At 36.1% G+C, this 25,527-nt stretch overlaps 1 protein-coding gene across 3 annotated transcripts in view; it reads left to right on the plus strand.

Annotated features, from left to right (window-relative positions):
• The window catches only part of DNAJC3 (DnaJ heat shock protein family (Hsp40) member C3), an 88,320-nt gene that overhangs the window by 42,574 nt on the left and 20,219 nt on the right, over window positions 1–25,527 (plus strand). Inside the window, exons 5-13 of one of the 3 annotated variants that reach the window (XM_039837949.1) lie at window positions 341–493; window positions 2,019–2,200; window positions 2,619–2,738; window positions 5,476–5,581; window positions 5,666–5,786; window positions 18,928–19,060; window positions 19,850–19,998; window positions 21,602–21,724; window positions 23,734–25,277. In XM_039837949.1, the coding sequence (XP_039693883.1) occupies window positions 341–493; window positions 2,019–2,200; window positions 2,619–2,738; window positions 5,476–5,581; window positions 5,666–5,786; window positions 18,928–19,060; window positions 19,850–19,998; window positions 21,602–21,724; window positions 23,734–23,738 (1,092 nt within the window). In that variant the 3' untranslated portion in view covers window positions 23,739–25,277. Of the gene's footprint in view, window positions 1–340; window positions 494–2,018; window positions 2,201–2,618; window positions 2,739–5,475; window positions 5,582–5,665; window positions 5,787–18,927; window positions 19,061–19,849; window positions 19,999–21,601; window positions 25,278–25,527 lie in introns of those variants that run through there. The other 2 variants (XM_039837938.1, XM_039837948.1) reach the window with 2 other exon arrangements.

The raw sequence follows: 25,527 nt of genomic DNA on the forward strand, positions 1-25,527 counted from the left end.
GAAGGCAAAATGCATAAAACTACAGTTATTTTCTCTAGAGCTATACCTCAAAGTGAGAATGGTACTTTCCTTCATTCTTCCTTTCACATTCCTAAATATTGTTGCTTTCTGATAAGTTTTGAGAGACCCAGGTCTTGACTCTAGCTCCACTGCCCACTCTTGTGTACCCTGCTATTGCTTACCATGTGGTCAGCACCGGAAGCTAGGCACTGGACAAGCCAGTTTTGCCAGTATCTCTACCCTCTTCCCTAAATAAATGTATTTGGAATGGTCAGGTCATTGTGTGTACTATGAATCTTAGACTGAAGAGATTAAAAACCTGTTTAATTTCTTCTTATAGCTCAAATCTAATCCAAGTGAAAATGAAGAAAAGGAAGCCCAGTCCCAACTTATAAAATCTGATGAAATGCAGCGTTTGCGTTCACAGGCACTTGATGCTTTTGAAAGCTCGGATTATACTGCTGCTATAACCTTCCTTGATAAGATTTTAGAGGTAAGTTTCTTAGATATTGCAGCTGACAAGCCTAATACTGCTTTTTACTATACGGCATATTTATACACTTTGACGTGGTGTGTACTACATAAAGCCTACATAGGATAAAAATCAGATTGGTCCTTGGGCTTTCAGCTCTTAACTGAAAGATGGTGTTTATATAGAACAAAATTTGCAACTGAAATGTACTGAATGTGCAATGGAGAGGGAGTTACATATTTTTATACATTGCTTTGCTATTTTCGTTCGACTTAAAATTGTGTGTTTTTTTTTTTTGTGGAGGAGAAGAAAACTCTAGAGGTTAAGTAATGGGGTAGAAGATGAAAGAAAAAGGAAAAATAATGTTTGGGAGGAAAGAGGAATGTTTAGAGTGAGAAGTTTCTAGGGAAGAAGGCAGATGAAGAGTTGATAGGATCTAGAGGATTCTAGATTGGGAAACCTAACTCTAGTATCCTTGCCTCTGGAAGGAGGTAATGACAGATGGTTTCAGAAGGAGGTCACTAAAATATTTAAATGAAAGCGATCATAATTCATATTTACCATTTTCATAGTACTTTCACGTACAGTTTCATTTAATCTTGGCAGTAAACTTGTATGTGGAATGTGCACTTTGATAATTTTATAGAGGAAATCATGCAATGTAGTCCAGTGGAATTCATGTTTTGCTAAATTATTTTGTAAATGCTTTAGTGAGGAAAAATAAAGTTACAGTTTTTACCTTCCAGTAGTTAGACTATGTATTCTGACCTGGCTTATTGTCCAGGATATTTAATTTATGTACAGTGTTGATTTTGATATCTTAGTATATGTGAGAAGTTGACATGACTTTGGAACAGCTCTAAGAAATAGGTAAAGATACTTCTACAGGCTTTATTGGTGAGCTTTTGGGTTTATATTTTGAAAAATACTAGTGCATTTACTAAACATTGTCAATTTTTCAATAAAATAAAAATGATGAAGCCTCAACCTTCTCACATTTTCTCTTTTTTCTTTTTTGTGATAGGATTTTAATTTCAAGGAGATGACATTTTACAAAAGAGAATTTCATTTAGTTATTAGTAGAACAAAAATATTTTGCAAATTTAGAACCTAGATTTTATTTTTTGATACTAGAAATTAGAATTGTTGATTAAGTACAAAAATCTGATTATAGAATATTCTCTTCAAAATCAAATATGCTTCCCTGGGAACAACCTTATAATAGTAAATGCCATGTACTCTTATTTTCAAAGTTTTATAATTCTGTAATTGAAGGAAGTAGGAAAAGGGCCTTGTTAGTATATACATATCCCTTCCTCCACTAGAAGTTATTTAAGATATCCTTGGGAAAATTATTTTGTCACATCTAATTATTTTTGTTGCATCTAAATTGTATCAGACTTTTAAATACTGTTTACCATATATAAGTCATTACATTAATTGAGGATGTTTTATGTTGATAAATATGTAGATGAAATATGTGGGATATAAGTATAAATGTGCATAAGTTACTGTTCCTTAAAGCCTAGTTCTTTTGTTCCTCAAGGTTTGTGTTTGGGATGCAGAACTACGAGAACTTCGAGCTGAATGTTTTATAAAAGAAGGTGAACCTAGGAAAGCAATAAGTGACTTAAAAGCTGCATCAAAATTGAAGAATGATAATACTGAGGCTTTTTATAAAATCAGCACACTGTACTATCAACTAGGAGACCATGAACTGTCCCTCAGGTCAGTTTTAGTGACATACACATCTCACCATCTTTTTATTGTTGGCAGTAAGACAATCCATTTTCTTTTCAATTTTAAATTAATAAAATTATTTTAAGGCTGTTTTTATTTATATATTTTGTTATCCCTAAGTTATTCTACACTACATACTTTATTTTCATGAAGTATGCTTATTAAAGTAAATAGGGATTATTATATTTGTAGAAGCAAAACGGAGTATTTAATGTATAACTCTACTTAAGCCATTTTAATTTGAATTAAGTATGCGCATGGTACAACAACTAAATATAGAAGTATATTATTAAGCCAGTATGTTTAATTATTACAAACAAAAAATATCTTTTATTGTGATTTCTGTATGGAAAACGACTCATTATTTTGACATGGAATATTTTCTTCTTTTTAAATACATGAGCAGTGAAGTTCGTGAATGTCTTAAACTTGACCAGGATCATAAAAGGTGTTTTGCACACTATAAACAAGTAAAGAAACTTAATAAGCTGATTGAGACAGCTGAAGAGCTCATCAGAGATGGCAGGTAAGAATATGTTTGTCTAGACTATCTAGCATTTCCTCATGTCTTTTGTAGGCGCAGAAGAACAATTGAACTGCTTGCTCTTTTTATTCCTTAGCTATTGAGGATGGAGTATTCTAGACAGCACTGGGCCTTAGCAAAACTACCACAACTGTACATTTTTAAAATAAGGCAGAATATAATAGTAACTGCATAGTATTCATAACAGTAGATTTATTAAGATTTCACCAAATATTTATTGATTATCTCTTGTATCAGGCATTGACTATGTACTGAGAGTACAGAAATGCATATGACTATAGTTTTGGTCTTAAGCTTATAGTTTAGTGTAGGAGACAGACAAAAACATTGATTATTAAAGGCGATGTGGTCTCTAGAGTGATAGAGATGCATGCAGAGTATATAGACTCTGCCACGGTATAGGATTCTGGGTTATTTTGTTTAGTATCTGAAATATATTGTACGACTTCTTTCTGGCCTCCATGATTCTTGATGAGAAATCCATTGTCATTCTAATTGTTTTCCCCTTAAAATTAAGATATTTTCCTCTGACTGCTTTTCAGATTTTTTTCCGTTAGTAAATTCAGAAATTTAATTATGATGCATCTTGATGTGGACTGCCTTGTGTTTATCCTTTTGAGAGTTTATTTAGTTTCTAGAACACATAGATTTATGTCTTGTCAAATTTGGGGAGCTCCCAGCCATTATTTCTTAGAGTACTTTTTCAGCCCTGCCCTCGCAGTGCTTTTCTTCTTAGATGCTGGTTGACACAAATGTTAGCTCTTTTGTTGTAGTCTCACAAGTCCCTGGGCTCTGTTCATTTTTTTCAGTCTATTTTCTCTGTTCAAATTTTGTAATTTCTTTTGTTCTAATTCACTGATTCTTTTCTCTGTCTCTAGTGAGCTCTTTATTTCAGTTTTTCTATTTCTCTGTTCTAAAAATGCCATTTGGTTATCATATCTTCTGCTTCTTTGCTGAGACTTTCTATTTCTTTGTTGAGACATTCTATTTTTTTTTTTTTCATTTTCTTTAAGCATGTTTGTCATTGCTGCTTTTTTCATGGTTGCTTTAAAATTTTTTATCAGATAATTCTAACATCTCTGTCCTCTTGGTGTTGGAATTTATTCTTTCTAATTCAGTTTGAGATCTTCCTGTTTCTTGGCATTATGGGTGGTTTTTAGTTGAAACCTGGACATTTTCATTTTATAAGAATCTTTAATTTAAATCTTCTGTTTTGGCTGGGTTTTTCTGACATTGTTCCAGCAAAGTGGGGGTGGCTACTACCTTGTTACTGTGAGGTGGAGGTAGAAGTTTTCCACTCAGCCTTCGTTGATCGTTGAGGTGTGGGGGCTTCTTGCTACTGCTTGGTGCAGGTGATAAAGTTTTGGGGACTCATTTCCAGCCATGGATTAAAGTCCGGGCTCCCTACTTGGCTTTCTCTAATACCACCTTCGTAGAGGGTATAGCAACACCTTGTTACAGCCTCACCAAGGAAGAAGTCTGGGTTTTCCATATGACCTGCTGGCATTGGTGGGAGCAGGGCCATAATTTTCTTTGTGGTGTTTGGCTGGAGTAGACCTTTTATTATTGAAAAGTTTTCTGTCTGTTAGGCTGCTCTTTCCCGGTGTTTTGGCATGGGAGAGCAGGTTTTTGTACCCATTTCTGCATTCCTGGCTTCCTCAGCTCTAAGTCTGGGGTATATGAAGCAAAAAAGAAACCGAGGGAACTTACCACACGGTTTTTCCCCAGGTTCCTAGCTGGTCTACCTTCTTCTCTCTCCCTTCTGAGTCTTTTCGTGTTTTAAAAATATCTAATGCCTCGGTTATTTAATTGCACCTAGTTAAAAGAACTGGGAAAAGTACATTTATTTCACCTTCCCAGAAGCTAGCTTTTTTTTCTTAAAGCGAAGTATAGTATTTTCTAATTGAACTTTTTATTTCGTCCTAATTATAGTTCAATGTGTAGTTGTAAGAAGTAAAGCAAGGTCTCACATGCTCTGCGCAGTTTCCTACAGTTGTTTACCGTTATGGAAAACTTTAGAACAATGGCAGTGATAGCTAACTTCTGTTTTAAATGTTATATTTAAAGCTGTGTTTTAATACATCAGCATTTAAAAGTGAAGATTGCAGTACTGTGCCACAATGGCATATATCTTTTAGTTTGCCATTACTGAGGAAAGTAATCTGTTGTATAACATGACTAGTACTTTTCACCAGTTCATAAAATGTTGAAATAGCTTTTATTATTCTTAGAAAGCTAGTAAAGTTAGGAATTTAAGCAGGTTCCTTCTGCAAGGAAGTACATTGTACTTAGTTGTGAATATTAACACTCAGTATGTGTAATAGCATGTATATAATGGGCTCCAAGTGTATACTGACCAAGAAATAAAACCTTATTTCTGTTTTACTGAAAGTACTCCAGGTAAGACAGACTATAACAAGGTGTTTTTCTCAGTTTCAAAATCACGAGCATTTTCCTGTGAAGACATTCATCACTTGGTTTGATTGGTACTCACAGGTATGCCTTGATTTCTCCATATACATTATCTGTGGTCATGTGTTTTATCTAACTCTTAATAGCAGATAGTACCTGCTGTAGATTAATAAGGCAGAAGCACTGTTTGAAGGCATGTGCTCATTCTGGTGAATTAAGCAACAAAGAGTGAAAAGTAGTAGGTCCTTCTCTCTGACTGTGGAAATAGAATTTCATTGTGACTCATCATGATTCACTCATTTAATAGATACACAGATGCGACCAGCAAATATGAATCTGTCATGAAAACAGAACCAAGTGTTTCTGAATATATAATTCGTTCAAAAGAAAGGATTTGCCACTGCTTCTCTAAGGTAACAGTTGACTCATTCCCAGAAATCTAAAACCTTAACATGTGAAATAGCAAATATAAATCCTTTTCACACATTTACTTTTAGGATGAGAAGCCTGTTGAAGCTATTCGAGTGTGTTCTGAAGTTTTACAGATGGAACCTGAAAATGTGAATGCTCTGAAAGATCGAGCAGAGGCCTATTTAATAGAAGAAATGTATGATGAAGGTAAATCTATAAGGAATTTATTTGCAATATCTAAAAGTTGATGTATATGAAAATTAGCACATGCTTAACATTCTTTCATTTAGAACAAGTTGACCAGAGTACCAGGAAACGTTGACAATTTTAGAAAAATGGCAGAGAACTTCACAATTATTCTTCCTTAGTAGAACTTGAAAGGTATACCATATGAAGAAAAGGTTGTGCTGTTGAAACCAGTTCAGTGGAATATAAAATAAAAATTTCAGACTTTATTGTAGACAAGTTAGAAAAGATAAGTGGTAATCATGGATAAAATTTTAAGTGTAATAAGTATGCATCTGCAACAATGATAAAACCTATTCAAAGAAGGAGATAACTACATTTATAATTAAGAAAGGTTTGTGATACTTTTTTTTTTTTTAAAGGCAAACTGATCACTTTTTCCTACTCTCCACGTTAGAAAAGAATCTTGCTCCTAAGTGGTTTCCTGGGAGTGATGGCAGCACTGATTACTACTATTTGTGGGACATTTTTATAGTATAGTCCTTGAGGTCTGATTGAGGCTTGACATGTATGTAATGAGTATAAGTTTTAATATTCATAATGCTTCAATAAGGCAGGTAATCTACATGGAGGAGCCCGTTTGTGTATTTGTTCTTTTTACTTTTGAGTTACTGTGTCTATTCAGTGAGATGGCTGTATTCTAGGATTTGCATTCATTAGCTTTTGGATCTCTTCATCAAAGGTACTTTTGTCATCCGTATATAAACCCTCAGCTCTAATTGTGAAATTAGAGAAGCTGCAGAATATAAAAAACTTAGCTGTTAAAAAAAGGTTAAATTGTGTAGATTTCTAAATATAACTGGAAAGATGCCTTTGTAATTTGAATGTCAAATTGACTTTTTTTTTTTTTTAGGGAAACCTGACAGTTTAATTCTTGCAGAAAAAGATGCTTAATACTAATTTAATATATGTCTTTAAAGTCTGTTTTTTCTTTTAAAAATTTTTTTTAAATAAGAGTTTGTCTTTTTTTTTGTGGGGGTGGGGGCGGGTGCTTATACACTGGGGAATCTTTCTAAATTATGGTTTTACAAGAGTAAAATGGATGTTTGAGTCACAGTATGGAAATTAAGCAACCTTCTGGAGAGAATGGATTGCTCAGTCTCTAAATTGGAGGGAATGGGGGCAAGAAGCCTGTAGAGTTGAAACAGAATGGTATTATTTGACTTGTTAGGATTTGAATCAGAGGTTTAGTACATGATATAAATGAGTAATAATCGTACTTAACTAGGCTAATAATATGTTGAAATCCTGTTAGTTAAAATATGAAATCCTGTTAGTTAAAATATGAGTTAAAATATGAAGATTTTCCATATTCTTTTTTGTGGTTTTACCTTTTTTTAAAATAAGCAATTTAAAATGATGGTATATAATAAATAAAAATTAGATTAGTGAATATTGGAACATAGAGATTTATTAATTTGGGGCTTAAGAATTATCAGGAAAGATAATTATCAGGATTCCACTCATAGAAAGTGAGTAAAGTAAGATCCTTGTTTGAGTCTGCCTCCGAGACCATGAAAAATGAAGGTGGCTTTTCAGATCTCTATGAATAATTCTTTTAATAGCTTTTGAGGAGCAAACTTGACACAATACTGTACAGTTGGCAGAGTTTCTTTGAATACTGGGTGAGACAAGTGTTCTTATGAGATAAGCAGTTATATTGGCTAAAACTTAAGCTTTGTGAGGACTTGTGTCTATTTCATTAACTGATGCATCTCTGGTCCTTTTATGCTTGATGCATAGCAGTCATATATTTGCCGAGTGAATGAATGTAGTTAAACATTAAGGTCAAAGTGTAAAGAATGTTGAATTTAGAATGTCTTGAGTTTGAGTCTGGCTGTGCCATTTTTGTTTTTTATTTTTAATTGTGGTAAAATACATAACATAAAATTTACCATATTAATGATTTTAAGGGTGCAGTTCAGTAGTGCTATATACATTCACATTGTCTGCAACCACTCTCCAGAACTCGGTTCATCTTGCATAACTGAATTCTGCACTAATTAAACTCTACCCATTTAACAACTCCCCATTCCCATTTTACCACCCATCCCCCAGCCCCTAGCAACCACCATTCTGCTTTCGATCTCTATGAATTTGACTAGTTGCTTCATATAAGTGGAGTCATACAGAATTTGCCTTTTTATGACTGGCTTATTTCACTTAGCATAATGTCCTCACGGTTCATCCATGTTGTAGCACATGTGAGAATTTCCTTCCTTTTTAAGGCTGAATACTATTCCATTGTTTGTATATACTGTATTTTGTATATATCAGTTCATCTGTTGCTGGACATGCTTCCACTTTTTGTCTATTATGAATAATGCCGCTATGACATGAGTGTACCAATACCTCTTCAAGACCCTTTTTTCCATTCTTCTGGATATAAACCCATAAGTGGGACTGCTGGATCATATGGTGATTCAATTTTTTATTTTTTGAGAAACCACCATACTGTTTTCTATAATCGTTGCACCATTTTACATTCTCATCATCAGTGTGTTGCAAGGGTTTCAGTATCATCTTCGTCAATACTCATTATTATTTTTTTTGTAGTAGCCATCTTAATGAGTGTGAAGTGATATCTCATTGTCATTTTGATTTGCATTTCACTCACGATTAGTGATGATGAGCATCTTTTCATGTGCTTATTAGCTATTTGTGTATCTTCTTTGGAGTTTGCCAATTATTTTTGCTGTGTGGTCTCAGTCGAGTAAATTAGCCTGTTATGTTTTACTTTCTTTGTGAAAAAGGAATAAGAATAGTACATATGTCATAGAATTGTTGTGACAAATAAGATGATGCTCAGAAAATGCTTAGTATAGTGCTCCTAGTGCCCTTTAAAGTAAATGACTTCCATTATACTCATTTTCAGGTTAGTTGTTTGGAACTTGTATTGACTTTTCTATACAAACAATATTGTTTGGGACGAATAGCTTCTAGGTCTAACCTGTGACTGCTGCATTAACTCCATTTGACAGAGCTGATATTTTAGTATTACTAGCAATATCCAGAATTCTGAGAACAGGAGCCAAGTAGTGCTTTTTCTGTATGAAAGGCTGGCCTAGGCAAAACTGTGAAGTAGTTCATCTTTGACATCCTATGTTGTCATCCTATACACAGATCCTTGTGCCCTCTATCTAGTGACACTATTTAGGCTTCTCCCATTCCACGAAAGTATTATGTTCAAAATACATACCACCTCCTTGCTTTAGTACTCTTATGCCTCCCAACACAGCTGCATTTTCGGGAGAGTGGCCAATTTAAGATATTTATATAAAACATGGAGTGATTTCTACTTTTTTATAAGAATTTTTAACCCACAGGAATCTCAGATTAGTAGAATTTCGGGTAAGTGCCTGACAGCATGCAGGGCAGGCAGGCCTGGGGCTTCAGGGCTCATGCCCAAAGCAGGAGGAGACCATCCCTTCTGGGTAGGTGCGATTTCTCATGGCTGCTCCTTTTTTCAGAGTCGTTGTCCAGGGGTCACTGGCTCCTAATATCGGGGGAGAGAGGGAAAAGATGAGTCTGTGTTGGAAGATGCTAGCTATATTTAGGATCACACCTAAAGCTGGCTTTATAACTTATATATTGGTATTTTTACACATCGGTCGTAACTATGGATATAGAATCTATAAAGCAGATATTTCTGAACCATCCAAATCTTGAACTAGGTGCATCTACCTTAGCTTCATCTAAGGAGTTGGAAACAGAATAGAAAATAGCTAGTCCTTTGCAAAGACAACCAGTATATCTATGGGGATTGCTTAACCCTTTGGCTATAAACCTCATGAACTGTAAATCCAGCCTGCATTTTTATTCACACACTAGACGTAGCCCCTCTTTTCTTTTGAAAAGTGCAGTTACAGGGAAGACTACATAGCTACCTGCTCTGTGTGGCTGAGCACCTCTGCCTATAACATATCGGTAAAACATTGTATCCCCTATAGTGCTAACCCTGTGACTTCCTGTAGGAAATACCAAGAAATCCATGAGCTTAATATGTAGAGGGGGAAACAGAAAACATTCACAGTAGTTAAGCAGTCAGTATTATTTAGAAAAAGATATGTTATAAGGCTAATTTCCAAATGATCAAAAGTTTAACGTGTTAGAAAAAGTATTAAGGAAAAAAGATAGGGTAAGAAAGTCCAGGTGTGGGAGAAGATGTAACTGGAACAGAAGCCCAGAGGCAGGAGAATGAAAGGGTCCTTTGCCTTTCCCAGAGGTGACAGATACACTTGAGTAGGACAGAGGGTAAGTTTAGATAGAAGGAAGTAGGTTATAGATGGTTTTGCTTTGGCTTTTTACTTGCCAGTTGATAAGAATGTGATTACCTATGACAAACAAGTATAACTCAGATAGTGCAGTAGCTTCTTTAAAAGGGAGGAAAAAAAAAAAACCCCTCCAAATTTCTTACTATTTTAAGTAGAAACAGTCTAAGTACATGGAACAAGGCCTATATTTGTGTCTGTCTACTCCAGTGCTTTGAATACAGTTGGTGATAGTTCTTAACTGTTGATAGAGAAATTGTACCACAAGATTTAAAATTTTATAATCTGATGGGAACTGGAACTCTTTGTACTTTAGCACTAGTATCTGTTTTCCACTATAAAAATTCCAACAAAACACATGTAGAGAGCACACTGATGTATCAAAATCAGTTAGCGTGCAGGCCACATTATGTCCCTATGTAGAATTAAACAGTTTATCTCAGTAAACAGTAAACTATTTAAATCAGCTTAAAATACAATGGTTAGGCTTGCCCTCAGAGTCCAGTGTTAAAATGTAGTCTACTGTAAGAAGCAGTTACATTGATGGGAGTTTGACTTTAAATTGTTCAGTCCTCTTCTATGTCAGAAATAGCTCACAGTTCTCTTACATTTCTGTGATGATAATGAGGTTCTAGATGTTTTGGGGTAAAATTTTCCCTTCATTGTCTAAGGTGAATATGTGTAAAACAGTGGTAGAAGACTTTATTGTCATCGTCTATTTTAGGACAGCTTCATAGGAGGTAAGAATTTTTCTCAATATTTTATGACAAATTTCAAATATAGAGAGATGAAAAGAATTTTACAGCGAACTCTCATGTCCTCACCATCTAGATTCTAAAATATCTTACTGTTTTATCACATTTATCTGTCTGTCCTTCCATCTATCCATCAGTTCATCTTTTTAAGATACCTTTCAAAAAAACTTGTAGACTTTGGTTTACTTTCCCCCAAATACTTCAACTGGTATATTATTAACTAAAATTTACTTGTCTTCCTTGTTTTTCATTTTTTGAAGGGGGGGCAGGTAATTTTAGATGCAACGAAATGCACAAATCTTGAGCATACCAGTTCTGAGTTCTAACACCTAAGCAGCCTGTTAAAGAGAAAAATTGCTCATGACACTTGTTAAAGATCTTAGGGAAGATTTTATTCAAGGTGCAGTGAGAGATTGGCCTCAACTCTGACTCCAACAAGGACAAGTGGGGAATTACAACCAAGGAGCAGGGTAGAGGTGAGTGAATGGAAAATTACTAAGAAGAAACATCAGTGCAAAGGTGATTCTTGCTAGATGGGCTCAATAGAATTCTTGCTTGAGGCAGGCCAGGGCCAGGGATGAAGAATTTGATCATCTGATATGAAGTTCAAATTTGGTCAGTTACCAAAGGTGGGGGATTTTAGGTAAATGGACTTGGTAGGATTCTTGTTGGATTCCACCAGGACAGAGAGAAGCCCAAGGTTGGCCCTTAGTACGATAGAGAACTCAGAGGAACCTGACTAAAATTTTGGTCAAAAAGTCTTTGTCAAACCCAGACTCCTATAAGGTATAGAATGTTACATTACTCTTTTGTCCCTTAACAGTCAGTCCCCATCCCACCACCCACAAGCCGCCATTGTTCTCATTTTTTCCATCATAAAATTAGTTTTGCCAATTCTAGATCATCATTTCAATTGAACCATGTATAGTTGACCATGGAATAACACAGGTATGAACTGTGTGGGTCCACTTATATGTGGATATTTTCAGTAGCTACTGTATGACTTTAACATTTTCCTTTCTCTATAGTTTATTGTAAGAATACAGTATATAGTACATAATGTATAAAATATGTCAGTATACTGTTCGTATTATCGTTAAGTCTCCCAGTCAGCCATAGATTAGTTGTTAAGTTTTGGGGGAGTCTAAGGTTATACATGGAATTTTGGAAGATTTTTGATGATTTCAGTTTCTTTAATCAGTATAGGGCTATTCGTATTTTTTGTTTCATTTTACGTTTTTCTAAGTTGTGGCTTTCAAGGAATTTGTTCAGTTCATTTACATTGCTAAATTTGTTGGCATGAAATTCATAATACCTAATTCTCTTAATGTCTATGTTCTGAGGTGATTGATTATTCCTCTTTTTAATAGTGTAAAATCTGTATTTTCTTTTTTTATCTCTTGACCAATGTCACTAGAGTTCGGTCAAATTTGTTGGTCTTCTGAAAGAACCTATTTATGAATGTAATTGTTTTCTATGATTTTTCTTTTTTAATGATTTCTTCTCTTTACTTCCTTGCTCTGATTTACTTTGGGTTTACTTTTGTGCTTTTCCAGCTTAAGGTTGAAATATCGATTTTAGGCTGCTTTTTATCTTTAATATAAGCATTTAAAGCTGTACTTCTCACATTTTATTTCCATTTATCATTTGGTTTGAAATGCATTCTAATTTCCCATCAAAGACTTTTTCTTTGATGTATGGATTATTTAGATATATCTTGTTTAATTTTCAAATATTTGGTTGTTTCGTGGATACCTGATTATTGATTTCTAATTTAAATCTATTGTGGTCAGAGAACATATTCTATGATTTCCTTTCTTCTACATTTATTTAGAATTGTTTTCTTTTAAATTTGTGTAGACTTGTTTTGTAGTCCAGCATGGTATCCATCTTGCTGAATGTCCTGTGTGTACTTGAAAATGTGTATTCTGCAATTGTCGGGTGTAATGTTTTCTGTTAGTTTTGCCATCAGTTGCTGAGAGAGTTGTTAAAATCTTTAATTGCCTGTAGTGGAAACTGCAAACTCTCCTATCTTTCCCTTTAATAATGTCCCGTTTTCCCTTAGGTATTTGGAAGCTCTATTAGCAGCCTACACATTTATGACTGTTACGTTCTCCTTTCCTCTTCCTCCTATCAATTCCAGAAGGAGGGAGTATTAAGTATTCTCAAAAAATTCTGAGGAAAAAATGATTAACTATTTTTTTATATATAGCAAACTATTAATTAGTTGTTTTTTTTTTTTTTTTAAATAATTACTTGGTCAAGTGTTGTGGGATCTCCGTGGAAAGCCTGCTGCTTTATTAGCAGATAGCTTTTTGACAACTTTCTCTATGCCAGTTGTTCTGTTTGGATTTTCTGTCTCTTCTGGCTCAGTCTGAGTTTAGCAGAGTAGTCTCATTATTTTTTTGGATTTGAGCTGGCTTCCTTTTCTTGATTAGGTTAGAGATGCTGATTTTTGCCAAGAAATGAGCTTTTTGACTTATCAGTCTATTCTTTGTTTCATTAATTTTTCTTTCTGTCCTACAGTTCACCTTCAGTCCCCCGCCCCTTTGACTCATATGATTACTTATCATTTTTCTCCTTTAATTTTTATTGAACCACTACGGCTATGAATTATCCTGTTAGCACTGCTTGAGCTGTGTCTTATGGGTTCTGAAAGGTAGTGTTTTCATTACTTTCTAGATATTTTGCAATTTTTATATTTGTTTTTGGAGAGTTTAAAATTTTTTAGGTGTTGGGAAACTTAATTTTTGATTTATTTGAATTTCTAGTGTTAAACAACATTGTGATCAGATAATCTTAGTACTTCCATTTTTTGGAATTTATTTATTTAATAACCTAACATGGCCGACTTCATGAGTCATAGGGATTTGAAAGTATTGAACACTCGTTTCTGGGAAAGTTTGGCATATCAATCAAATTTGTCTTACACTATGGTCTTTTCTTGTTTTTTTTTTTGTCCATTTGTCTGTTATGAACAGAGCTAAAAGTCTCCCTCCACTAGTGTCTATAAGTCTCTCCTAATATCTCTTATAATTTCTGCTTTATAAATGTTGCTGCTTTATTTGATGCACAGATACTGTTTTTTGATTTCTAGCCTTGAACATAATAAATCCCCCTCCCCATTTTTTTTGCTGTTTAATGTTTTTGACCTAACTTCTATTTTCTGATGTGAAGACTGTGAATCACATTTTATTTGCATTTGCCTGGTGAACCTTTGACCATATTTTCAGCTTTTTGGAATCACTTGGTTTCAGGTATGCCTCTTGCATAGGGTTGGGTTTTGATTTGTGATCCCCTGTGAAATTCTTTTAAATAGGTGAGTTAAACACATTTACATTTATTGATGTTACAGATGTTTGGTCTGAATTCTGACATTTTGCTGAGAATATTTGCTATTTAGCTGTATTATTTTGTGTACTATCCTGATAGGAAGGTTTGTATTTTTCTTGGTTATTTTTATAGTTTTGTTAACTTAGGCCTCTTCCTTTGGGCAATATCTATTAGTTTGCTATAGTGAGGAACAATATTAGCATATTTTTTCTCTCCTTTCCTCTACCACTTAATAACGTGTTAATAAATTTCTCTCAAGTATTTGCCTTTGACTTACCACTGGGTGATGTTTTCTGATTGCTTCAGCTGTAATTGGTGGGAATTAATGAGCTCATGTTCTCATCTTCTTTCCTCTTTCTTCTCCCATTTTTGTTAGCTCTATTCCTTTTGCCTTGTGAAGGCAAACATTTTACTCTATCACTATAATTCCCTGTTTTTAGTCTTCGTTCTATATTAAATATATTCAACATGTGCCATCCCTCCTTTGGCTGTGGTCTCTCTAGCATTCTCTTGGTGAATTCATCCAAGAGTAGTTTCCTAGAGGGGCTCCTGGGAAAATTTTTTCCTGACTTCTATATTCAAAGATGTTTGTACCTTTCATATTGGAAGGAAGGCTTGGGTAGATAATAAAATCCTTTGTTCACAAATTTTTTATATATCTTGTAGTTACTTTTTGGGCAATGAATATTGCTATGGAAAATCTAGGGTCACGTTGTTTTTGTTTTTGGTCTAGCCAAAAGAGCCCTTTTCTTTCAAGTGTGCTTATACTAGGATATATCTTAATGTTAACCATTCTCATCCAGTTTGCCCTGGTACCTAGTGTGCCCTTTGAATATGTAGATTTCTTTTATTTTAGGAAAGTTTTCTTAAATTTAACCTGAGTTGTTTTGTTCTGTTCTATTGATTTGGTTTTCTGCTTCCAAAATTCAATTATGTATAGGTTGTATTCTCTTTGCTTGTCATCTATAGCTACAATTTTCTAGTCTTTTTAAGCTATTTCCACTTCATTTTTCGGGGGTTCCTATTTTCCCCCCCATATGCTTCTTCTCCCTCGTGCTCCTTTTCATTTTCACTTGTGATAGTTTTTATTCTTATTTTTCTTGAATTTTGACTATTCATATTTTTATCTCCTCACCTTATCTCTTTGCTGAGTTCTTATTCTGCTTTGTGATAGCCCTTAATAGAGGTGATTGAATTAAGTTTTAAAAATTCATGCCACAATGTTTGCTTAGAATTTTCATGTATGCTTTGGCTGTTCTGAGGCATGTTCATCAGGTAAGTTTTGGTGGTCTTTTCCTGTTTTAATTTAAATTTTAATATCTTTGAATTGATGCTGTGCCATTAAAAAATGTTACTCATCACAGAATGTCTTGAACTACCCTGTCCTAGCTATCTGTGGGAAAGTCCTTTGGGGGTATGTGTGTAAGGGGGTGCTGGGGACAGGGCGGCCTTTTATACTTAACACTTGCCATACTCTCTGCTTCACTGTTTCCACAGACATTCTGCTTCCTGCTAAAATGGCCTTTCTGTATATCCCTGCCCTCTCTGCTTCTCTGAACCAAACCGTGTCCAGGAGATCGTCTGCTGCCAGCCCTGCTGCCCCTCTGCCCACTTCCTTTGCTACATCAAAGGGGTATATCTTTTGCACTTCAGGGTGAGCCCCTCACCTTCAGAGAGCACATGGTTGCCGAGTTTCCTGAGATGCGCTGCCCAGGGCTATGTTATTCTCTCATTGTAGTCTCCTCTTTTCCTGTCTTCTCACTAGTAAGGCCTCTGCTTTATCTCCACTACGCCTGCTCTAGATTTCGTGGATCTTGTAATATGCAAAGAATACAGGTTGTCACTTCAGGGTGAGCCCATATTCATATAAAATACATTTTGCTGGCATTTTGTGATCTCTTGCCACTGGGCCTGTTTGCCTCCCCCTCTCATTTTGGATTCATGGCTGATACTAACTAATTTTAGCAACCCTATACAGTTTATTTGAATTGTTTTGCTGTAAATGGAGCTCCCCCATTTACCTTGCTTTGTGTGATATCCAGGATGAGAAAGTTGGTGTTCCATGGGCATGTTTATTTTGGAGGTCTGATGTACTCTTTAAAAGGTCCCTGTATTAAGGATAGACTTTTAGGGGAATAAGGGTGGAAGCTGGAAGAGCTGTTATGAAGCTATCATAGCTATTCAGGTGAATTAACGAAGGACTGCATGACAGTGGTAACTGGAAATTGTGAGTAGTTAAATTCTGTTGAAGGGAAGCTGATTTGGGATTTGCTAATGGATTGGTAGAATGAGAGTGGGGGGTCATTTGCAACTGTGCATATTTGTTTTTCAAATACTTCTTTTTGGGGAGCTCACTGCTGACTTTTGAGTAGGACCTGTTCACAGGAAGACTTACCTTAAAGTGCTTGCCATCTTGCCCATTTGTGAGAATGAGCAGGGCTTTACTCATTTTACTTCTCGAGTGGTGTCCTCTGGTATATTTAAATGCTGGATGGAACTGCTTTTCCTTTGTTCCAAGTCCGTTGTAGAGGTCTTAAGTTTCCGTGGGCTCAGTTCTGCATCTCTTCCTGGTCCCACCAGCTATATCAGGAGTCCTCAAGATGCACATTTTCTATTCTGCTTAGAAGCTGGTTCTTGGGCTGGTTCAGTGGGGTTGATGCTGTAGCTGCTCCACATACAAGGAGAGAGCCTACCCAGCCATTCTTTAGTCATCTCACGAACTGTCCTGATGGGTGCCTTAAAGCTACTCTTGCTCGCTAAACTGAGGATCCTTGGTCAGAACGGCTTCCAAATCTGCTAGGGACTCTTTCAACATGTATTTGGATTGTGGCCCTTTCCACTTAGGTTTATTCGTTATTAGTATGATCCTATCTGTGTTTTATTTTGAGAAGTTTATCAGAATTTCTGGTCTGCTGTTTTGTTTTTGTCATTTTGGTGGGATGGTTGGAGGGCAGGCAAATTCCTGTGCTTACTGTCTGCCATCTTGACCTGGTTGAATGCACTGCTCCTTAAGAATTGAGTGAAGGGGATATAGAAGAAAAAACTGGGGAAGGAGATTTTTCAGATTCAGAGGTTAGAAAATGAATTGGCTAATACATAATATACTGTTCATTCAGGGCCTACTTCTAGCTTATACTGCTTTCATAGCTGCTCAGTATGGGATAAACATAATTGCGTGTCACTTTTTTCCTGAAGATTCCCCCTTGAAGAGTAGAATCTCATGTATTTAATTTTTGTCCATGGGAAGTCTTACATCATCCATATTAAGTTTCTGAAGTTACCTATCTGTAATCATGTGACTTTTTGAAATGACCTATAATTTTATATTTTTCCTATTTTAGGAAATTACCTTAAGTTTTAATAAAAGATGGGATATTGAAGACTGCTTTGTGGGAGATACTCCGAACATTTAAAACATGTTTTAAATGTAGAGTTTGCATAAGTAGCAAAGTTACAGATATTGCAAATTTTTTTCTCTTGTATTAAATTCCTTCAAAGTACATTTCCTTACTAGGTTGTGTTTTGGGTATTAATTGCAAAGCTAAACCTCAACTATTTATGATGGTTTGCGTACTAAATTGGAATGTTATTTTATGATGTCACAGTAGTATTTAATGTTTCATATTAAGTATTAATATTAATGCACTGAGGCAGGAATTAGGATTAAAGCTTTTAAAGCATTCCTCCTCCCCCGCCCCCCCCCGCCATGGGCCAAAGAAAGTGTTGGTTCATTTTTCTATGTAGTGCAGGGTAACTACATTTGTGGACTTTATTCTAATATCTTTCTCATTTTAACCTGCCCAGAGTATCTTCCTAAACCCCTTCTAGGATTAGCTTTGGCCAAGATGAATGCTCAGGCATGTTATCCAGAGAGAGGTCTTTTCCCACAATGAAACGCAGTTCCAAAAAAACTAGAATTTGAACCCAACAATCCGTTATTTGAGACATCTGTCCAGGGAGAACACTGAAAAATTTATGTTGCTGCTCCCAGTACCATTCCCACATTTGGTAGGAGGACACACGGGACTCAGCATATAGTTGTACTCAGGGCTAAGATTTAATTCCAGTGAAATGATACAGAGTAAGATCCACAGAGGAAAAGACTCATGGGGCAAAATTCATGGGAAACCAGGTGGAAGATTCCAAGCATCTCTTTGAAATCACACAGCACAAGCTAATTCCTCAGCACATGAGAAGTGTTGTGTACCAGGGTACTTATTGGAGGGTGGGAGGTACACACCTTCTGCCTTGTTCATACCAAAATGCCAGACTTCCAGAAGGAAAGACGACATTGAGAGTAAGCCACATTGTACAGCTTCTGCACGGTGAGCCATTCTAAGCCCCTGATTCCTCCGCATTGTAGACCCTGTGGCTGCCCATGCAGATTTTCTTTGCCATTGTCTTGTTTTCCTATGTAACAGTCACTTTAATCTTACTGATGGTAAGAGTGCTCTCTATGAAGTGCTGATATTATAACACCTCAAAGGCGTGGGGCAGACTTGTAGGAGGGTGGAAACAAAGGGCAGTGAATTTTATTGACTGGCAGTAATAAGCTACTACATTCAGCCTTAATCATGCCTTTTATAAGTGTGTGAACACTTATTTCTAAGGTATCACTTCTTAGGCTCTTAGCAGTAATGGCAAAAGAGTAAAAGGGTTGGGGATGGTGACGTGTCAATTTTGCGCAATAAGGTTACAAATTATGATTCCTTATAACAGCATTAATCTTAAACATTTTGACAGCTATCCAGGATTATGAAACTGCTCAGGAACACAATGAAAACGATCAGCAGATTCGGGAAGGTCTAGAGAAAGCACAGAGACTACTGAAACAGTCACAAAAACGAGATTACTATAAAATCTTGGGAGTAAAAAGGTGAATTTAAAATTTGCATTATTTTTAATCAACTGTTTTAAAGCTAATCATTGCTCTTTTTTTCCCTCTTGGATTCATTTCCCTATGAAATTTCGTTCATAAATTAAACCTTTAACAGTCTTAATTTTATAAGATGTTCTGAACACGTTACAACTTTCTTTGATAGAGACTAGTAATGTAACTATGGAGAATTAGTAGTTGGTGACGAAGATATACTGTAGCATGAATAGGTCCTTAGGCTAGATTTCTTAAAGAGGGTAGGAGTGAGCATTTTTTTTGATGGGGTTGGGGAAAGAACTGTAGGCCTAAAAATAAAGTAGTATTTTTAGAATCAACTTGTAGATACTGTGGGATATTTAACTTAACATGCACTTTTATGTAAGATACATCTTCCCTGAACAAAGAACATTGGTTTGTTCTTTAAGTAAGTTAATGTACAAGCAAAATAGAAAGTGTGCTTCAAAGTATCTCTTTTAATGCCAATAAATCATGGTAGCTTACAAATTCAGAAAGTTTAAAAAATGGGTGGGTCTATGTGAATTTTTTTAAGGGAAAATTGTAAAGATCAGGAGTACTTTAATTTATTCCCAGTAAGATTCTAATCTTAGTGAGCAAGTAAATTAGGAAGCCTGACCAGTTTTAATGATCATCCAGAGCTGTATGTCGTTCAGCCTGTGACACCATTAGGAAAACCAGGTTGCTAGTTTGCCAGTGGGATTTTTAACTGTCTCATGTTTTTGTGGCAATGTGTTGAGTACTTAACTAATAATCAATTTTTAAAACCCGCAGAAATGCCAAAAAGCAAGAAATCATTAAAGCATACCGAAAATTAGCACTGCAGTGGCACCCAGATAACTTCCAGAATGAAGAAGAAAAGAAAAAAGCTGAGAAAAAATTCATTGACATAGCAGCTGCTAAAGAAGTCCTCTCTGATCCAGGTATCACTTGCCTTTAACATGTTCTGTTCTCTTGAAATGGCTGAATTGGTGTCTGGCGACTTAGCCCTCTTCCTTTGCCTGCCATAGATGGCAGCATCAGAGAGGACAGCAGGCAGCCCTGGGGCTGGTCCCAGCCTTGCAGTTTCAGAAGTCCAGTTTTATGTGTATTCTCGTAAGACTCAGGGACCCTCATGTTTGCAGCACAGTTGAAAGGAAACAAATACGGAATTGACAGGCCTGAGCTTGACTCTTATCTCTGCTTGAAAAAATGGGCTTCTTTTCACCTGTGATGTGAAAGCACAACAGTGACGGGGATCTCTTAGGTTCCTTCCAACTGCATAGATCAATGATGAATTTTTTATACCAAACTTACAGGAGCTTGATTAGGAAACGAGGTATCAGGCTGGAGTGTGTCGTGGTGGAAGAAGAGCATATATCTAGCCCAGGGGCTGCCTGCCCCGTGTGTGTTCCCCAGGAACCTTGCCTTAAAGTTCATTATATTTATCATATGCTAAAATGGCCTGGAAAGAATGAGACAGCTAGGAATTTAGGTAATACTGGCAATAGTTTGACATTTCCAGGGGCAATTTAATGTTAAGCTAAAACTTACTGCTTTTTGTGGCTTCCCATGTCCCTGGGAGCAGAAGCTATGATTTCAGCTAGACAAATGCAACAAAAATAGAAGGAAATCAAGTTTTATGCCTATGTGACAAATCTTTCTTGAATACCTACTTATGCTGTGGAATTGAAGTTCAACAATCCTTTGTTCCCAAATAGTTTATAAGCCAGTAAGAGAGACAGAAGTGTACTTAATGAGTATACAGTAAGATACATACTGTCTGTTCTTTCATTTGCTGAATAAGAGTCCATAACTTCCTTTGCTGGTTCTGGCCTCCTAGTGTGCACAGGTGTGGCAGCTACATCAGGCGGGGAGTTGGGGCTGACAGTCACGAAAGCATGCATTGAGGAAGAACTGCATGTTTAATTACTAAGAGTTCTTTTTTGTTCTCTGTTCCTTTTTCTAATCTCTGAGGATATTAGCTTGCTCTTCTGCCACCTGTAATGTTCCTTTCTCCCAATCTCTGCATCTCTTCTAGTTAGGGGTTTTCCTCAGGACTAACAGGCACAGCAGTGGAGGTGACCTTGCTTACCCTCAGGTCTGAGGGACCTTAGTTCCGTTCAGGTTTAATGGTGAAGCGCCAGAAAGCTTGGTGGGCTGATGAGGTTGTGCTTGGCTGACTTCATTACTGGGGTTGGAATGGTGACCTGGCTGTTTGATCAGAAAAGTGTGACTTTTGGAGGTCTCTTTCTCTGCAATTATTACTTATTTCCAGAGAAGAATTTTCTTGGGTAGCTTCTTGTGAGGAGAGGATTTAGGGGGCCTGAATTTCAATGATAGCCATTTTCAACCCTGGCGCTCGCCCTCTTCCATGTGACTGGTGTTTTCCTAGTCTGTTTTTGTGAAACCAAACCTCTGATCTGGGTGGAATGAGAGATTTGAAGATCAGGCACAACTGTTTTGGTAATTGGTTCCCCGATCCTACCTCTCAAGTATTGACCTCACACCTTAGTCAATCCATGAGTCGGCTGGTTTCTTTTATAGAAATGAGGAAGAAGTTTGACGACGGAGAAGATCCCCTGGATGCAGAGAACCAACAAGGAGGTGGCGGCAACCCTTTCCACAGAAGCTGGAACTCATGGCAAGGGTTCAATCCCTTCAGCTCAGGTGGACCTTTTAGATTTAAATTCCACTTCAATTAAACCGGCTGTTGTTTTTTTTTTTTTTCTCTTCTTCCTTAATTTTTTAAAGATTAAAAACAAACAAACCCTGTTCCAGGATCCTAATGAAAAAACAAATTTCAAATCTTTGTTTGTCCATGACCAAAGAGTTATTTTAAGAAGAAAAATCTCTTCGTATCCATTTTAGACTTGAGGCTGATGAGGGAAGGGAGGTAAGGAATGGTCCTGTTTCTGACAAAGCGGCTTATGTATCTCTTGTGAATGTCTGGAAGAAGGGGTCTGAAGCAGGCCCACCCATGGCAGTGCTCACATATTTTGTATTTTTCTGTACTGGAGTATGCAGAAATTTTCTTCACAGCCTTGCATAGTATGTCAGTGCCTATGTGTGGAAGGAGCTATAATCTTCACGAGAACAGCTTGTATTTCAGCATTCTTAATGAGAATATTAACATCTGGAGCTGTATGTTCTTAGGGACAGCTTCGCTTAGATTTTGGTCAGTCCAATCACTTGCAAATATTTGTTAAATTTCAGGGGCAGCTGCATTTCCATCTCCCTACTAGCGTGAACATGGCTGTCACTGAAGGAGGGGCAGAGCCAATCTTATAGAGAAACTGCTACCAAATTGTTCAGTACCTGCAACAGAATACTGAAATAGAATTGCAAAACCTCTGGGCCTTTTTGTTTAATATGAAACACAACAAATTAAGTTAAGGTCAGGTAATACAGCAGTGGTATTATTTAAAATATTGCTGAAGTGCAGAGTGAAATACTTTAACTGAAGTATTTCCAATGACAGGATTGACTTAGAAATGTAAAGTTGCTTAGTCAACGTAAATAGAATGCCCCTTTCCCACTTTTAATGAATACAGTGACACAGCTTCTCTTACCTCCTGGCTGCCCCTCTTGGACTATAGTGACTCCACATGGAACCTGTTGAAGGTGGGCGCTAAACAGTGGACCTGCCCTATTACTAGACCAGGACGCCTCTAGATTTCCTCCTGCCAATAAAAAAAATACAGGTTTACAAATCTAGTTGGCTCTGGCTGTATTATCAAGATGGCAACTCTTCTTGGGATACCTTCTTAGCTTTTAAGAAATGAACTATTCAATCTTTGTATATTTGATAATTTTTTCCCTAAGAAATGGGTGTTACTTTAATCAAGAACATTAAATATTTATGAAACTATTGATGCTGCATTTAAAATCTAATAATTACTTTAAAGAATTATTACCTTTATTCTAGAAAGGTTTTTGTCTCAGCATTTTAAGCAGTATGGGTCTAATACATTGTTTTTATGAAATCAAGCATTTTAATTTTTAGTTGTGGGAGGTATCCTGACTAGTAATGTCTACAGCAGCCAAGCACAAATCATTTTCTTCTACAGCCATCCTGAAACTTATGTGGAAAATATTTTTTTTTTAAACAGACAAAAATCACATAGTTTAGTTGGGTAAAACACATAAGTGCTTTTTGCATCTATTTCTTACCAATAAACTTAACAATGCATTTTGAAAACCAGTGAACAACTTGCAGCTTTCATTTTGTTTCAATGTCTCAAAATTCAAGCCAGTGCAAAAATAATCTCCAAGGGAAATTCATTTTATTTAATCAGTTTTATCAGAAATATTTTTTCCAATCTTATGTCACTGTGACCTCTTTGAAATCTAGCAATGGCCTCTACCTTCTTTCAAAACTAAGAATTTTCACACACAGTCAGAACAAAGGAAATATCAAATCACTTGCCCTTCCATTCAGAGGAGAGGATCCTAAGTTGCCAACACCATGGGATCAGAAGAATTGCAGGCTGGGCCACATGGATACATGTCTTGGACACCCATTACCTCACTGCCTGCAAACCTGCTGCCCAGAGAGTTGTTTGCATTATTTTTTCTCTACTTGTAATAACCATAATTCTTGTTCATAAAGTCTTACCATGGATTTAATTGAGTCATTATAACAGAAATGTGCAGTTTCTTGCCTGTTTTCACTGTAGAGTAAAAGCTATAATGCCAACTGCCAATGCCTCTGAGGAAAATTCTCTGGAATCTGTTTTGCTGATCGATGAAGAAAACAACCCTTCAGTCTTGATGGGCATCAGCAGGCTTCTGGTATCCACCTGAATGGGAAAAGTCACACCATGTTTCCTTAACAGTGACTGTGAAAAAACATGTATAAAGTGATAGTTGTTCCTCTTGCTGGCTAGATGGGGATCATGATGCAATGGAAAGCAGGTGACCAAGAAAGCACTTGACTTGTTTGGGCTGCTTTCACTTACCACTCTCTAGTCTGTTTTTGGAGACAGCACGTGCTGGGTAACCTTTATGGCTCTTTCTGAAAAAGTAAAATCAGAAGGGCACTCTGCCTTACCTGTAGGATGTTTCCTTCTTAAACTCCTCCATTCCTTTTTGGTGAGCTCCAGAAGTGAAGTATTGCTAGTCTATATACATTGTGGATATTTTCCACAGCAGCAAGTATTAAACATATCAGCCTATACATGTGACAAAGTTATAAAAAGAGAATAATTTATTGCCCATTATTGAAAGTTTATGCTTTCTTACCATGGATAAATGAAAACATCTTCAATACCTTACTGATGTGAATTGGATGTAACATAATACTAATTTTAAAATGTCATAGTCAGTATTAAAAGTTTATTTTAAATATCAGTATGGAATCATAATTTTGGGGGACTCTGATAGTGGAATGTAAAAACTACCCTCAAGTTTTTTCAGAGAAAAATACTACTGATAACGGAGTAGAAAAAAAAGTTAGCAGAATTACAATTTCAAATTGGCACCATTTCTATTCATGGTGAAAAATAAAAATGAAAGATTTCACCTTTTAAGATATGAAACTGGTCAGAATTGTATGTGATTTACCATGAAAAAAAATGCATTAAGATGCTTAAGTTAAAAATGGTTCCCGTCAGGTCTGTGTTAGAGCCATGTTCCTAAAAGGTACAGGGCATTGGTGACAGGCCTTGCAAAAAGTTTGCATTGAGTACACATCAGTGGTATAACCTAGAGAAATTCATGGAATTTTACTGAATGTAATTTACTTTTCCATATTTATAAAGGAAGAAGGCAAATGCTAATTTGTCAACAAATAATATCCTTATTCTAAATTAAATCAGATCATTCCTTTTAGCAGCAGAGTTTATTCTTAATGGCAAATGTTATAATTTTTTTAATGGATGATCTCATTTGCTGAATGATTTAAGAGTAAAATTAGCCACTGCGTGGCTTTGTGTATAGTAACAGGTTTTGTTGCACTCATCTGTGGTTGAACCTCTTACCTGCTGTGGAAAGCAGAGAAGATAAAAACTAGAGACGTTTGAGAAGTTAAGATGTTACTCCTATAAGACTACAGTTTGTTTTGAATGAGACAAGACTAAGTAACCTAATCCATCTCAATTTAGTTTTAATAAAGTAACTGAAAATTATTTGAAATGGGTCTCAGACATGTCACAAATATGGGTACTATTTTTATGCCCGTGTATTTTCACATTTAATAAAAATATTTATGGTTAAAATAGTACTTTTTTGCTTTTGATTCATTTTTAGTCTTTTGGAAAAGTCTATTTTCCAACTTTGCTTTACATATAATCAGTGACTAAAGTGACAAAAGGGCTCCTCCTGTATGCCAGTTGAAAATCAGGAGCGCAAAAAGCAGAAATGGCTAAAATCCCACCCTCCCCACCTGCCCATGTCCTCGGACAGCTAGGGTTAAAGTGGATAGTTCTTCAGTTTCAATACAGTTAAAATCTAATACGTAAATTGGCTTTGTT

This window comes from Pteropus medius, unplaced genomic scaffold, assembly GCF_902729225.1.
Source record: "Pteropus medius unplaced genomic scaffold, Ma_sr-lr_union100, whole genome shotgun sequence".
Taxonomy (NCBI): domain Eukaryota; kingdom Metazoa; phylum Chordata; class Mammalia; order Chiroptera; family Pteropodidae; genus Pteropus; species Pteropus medius.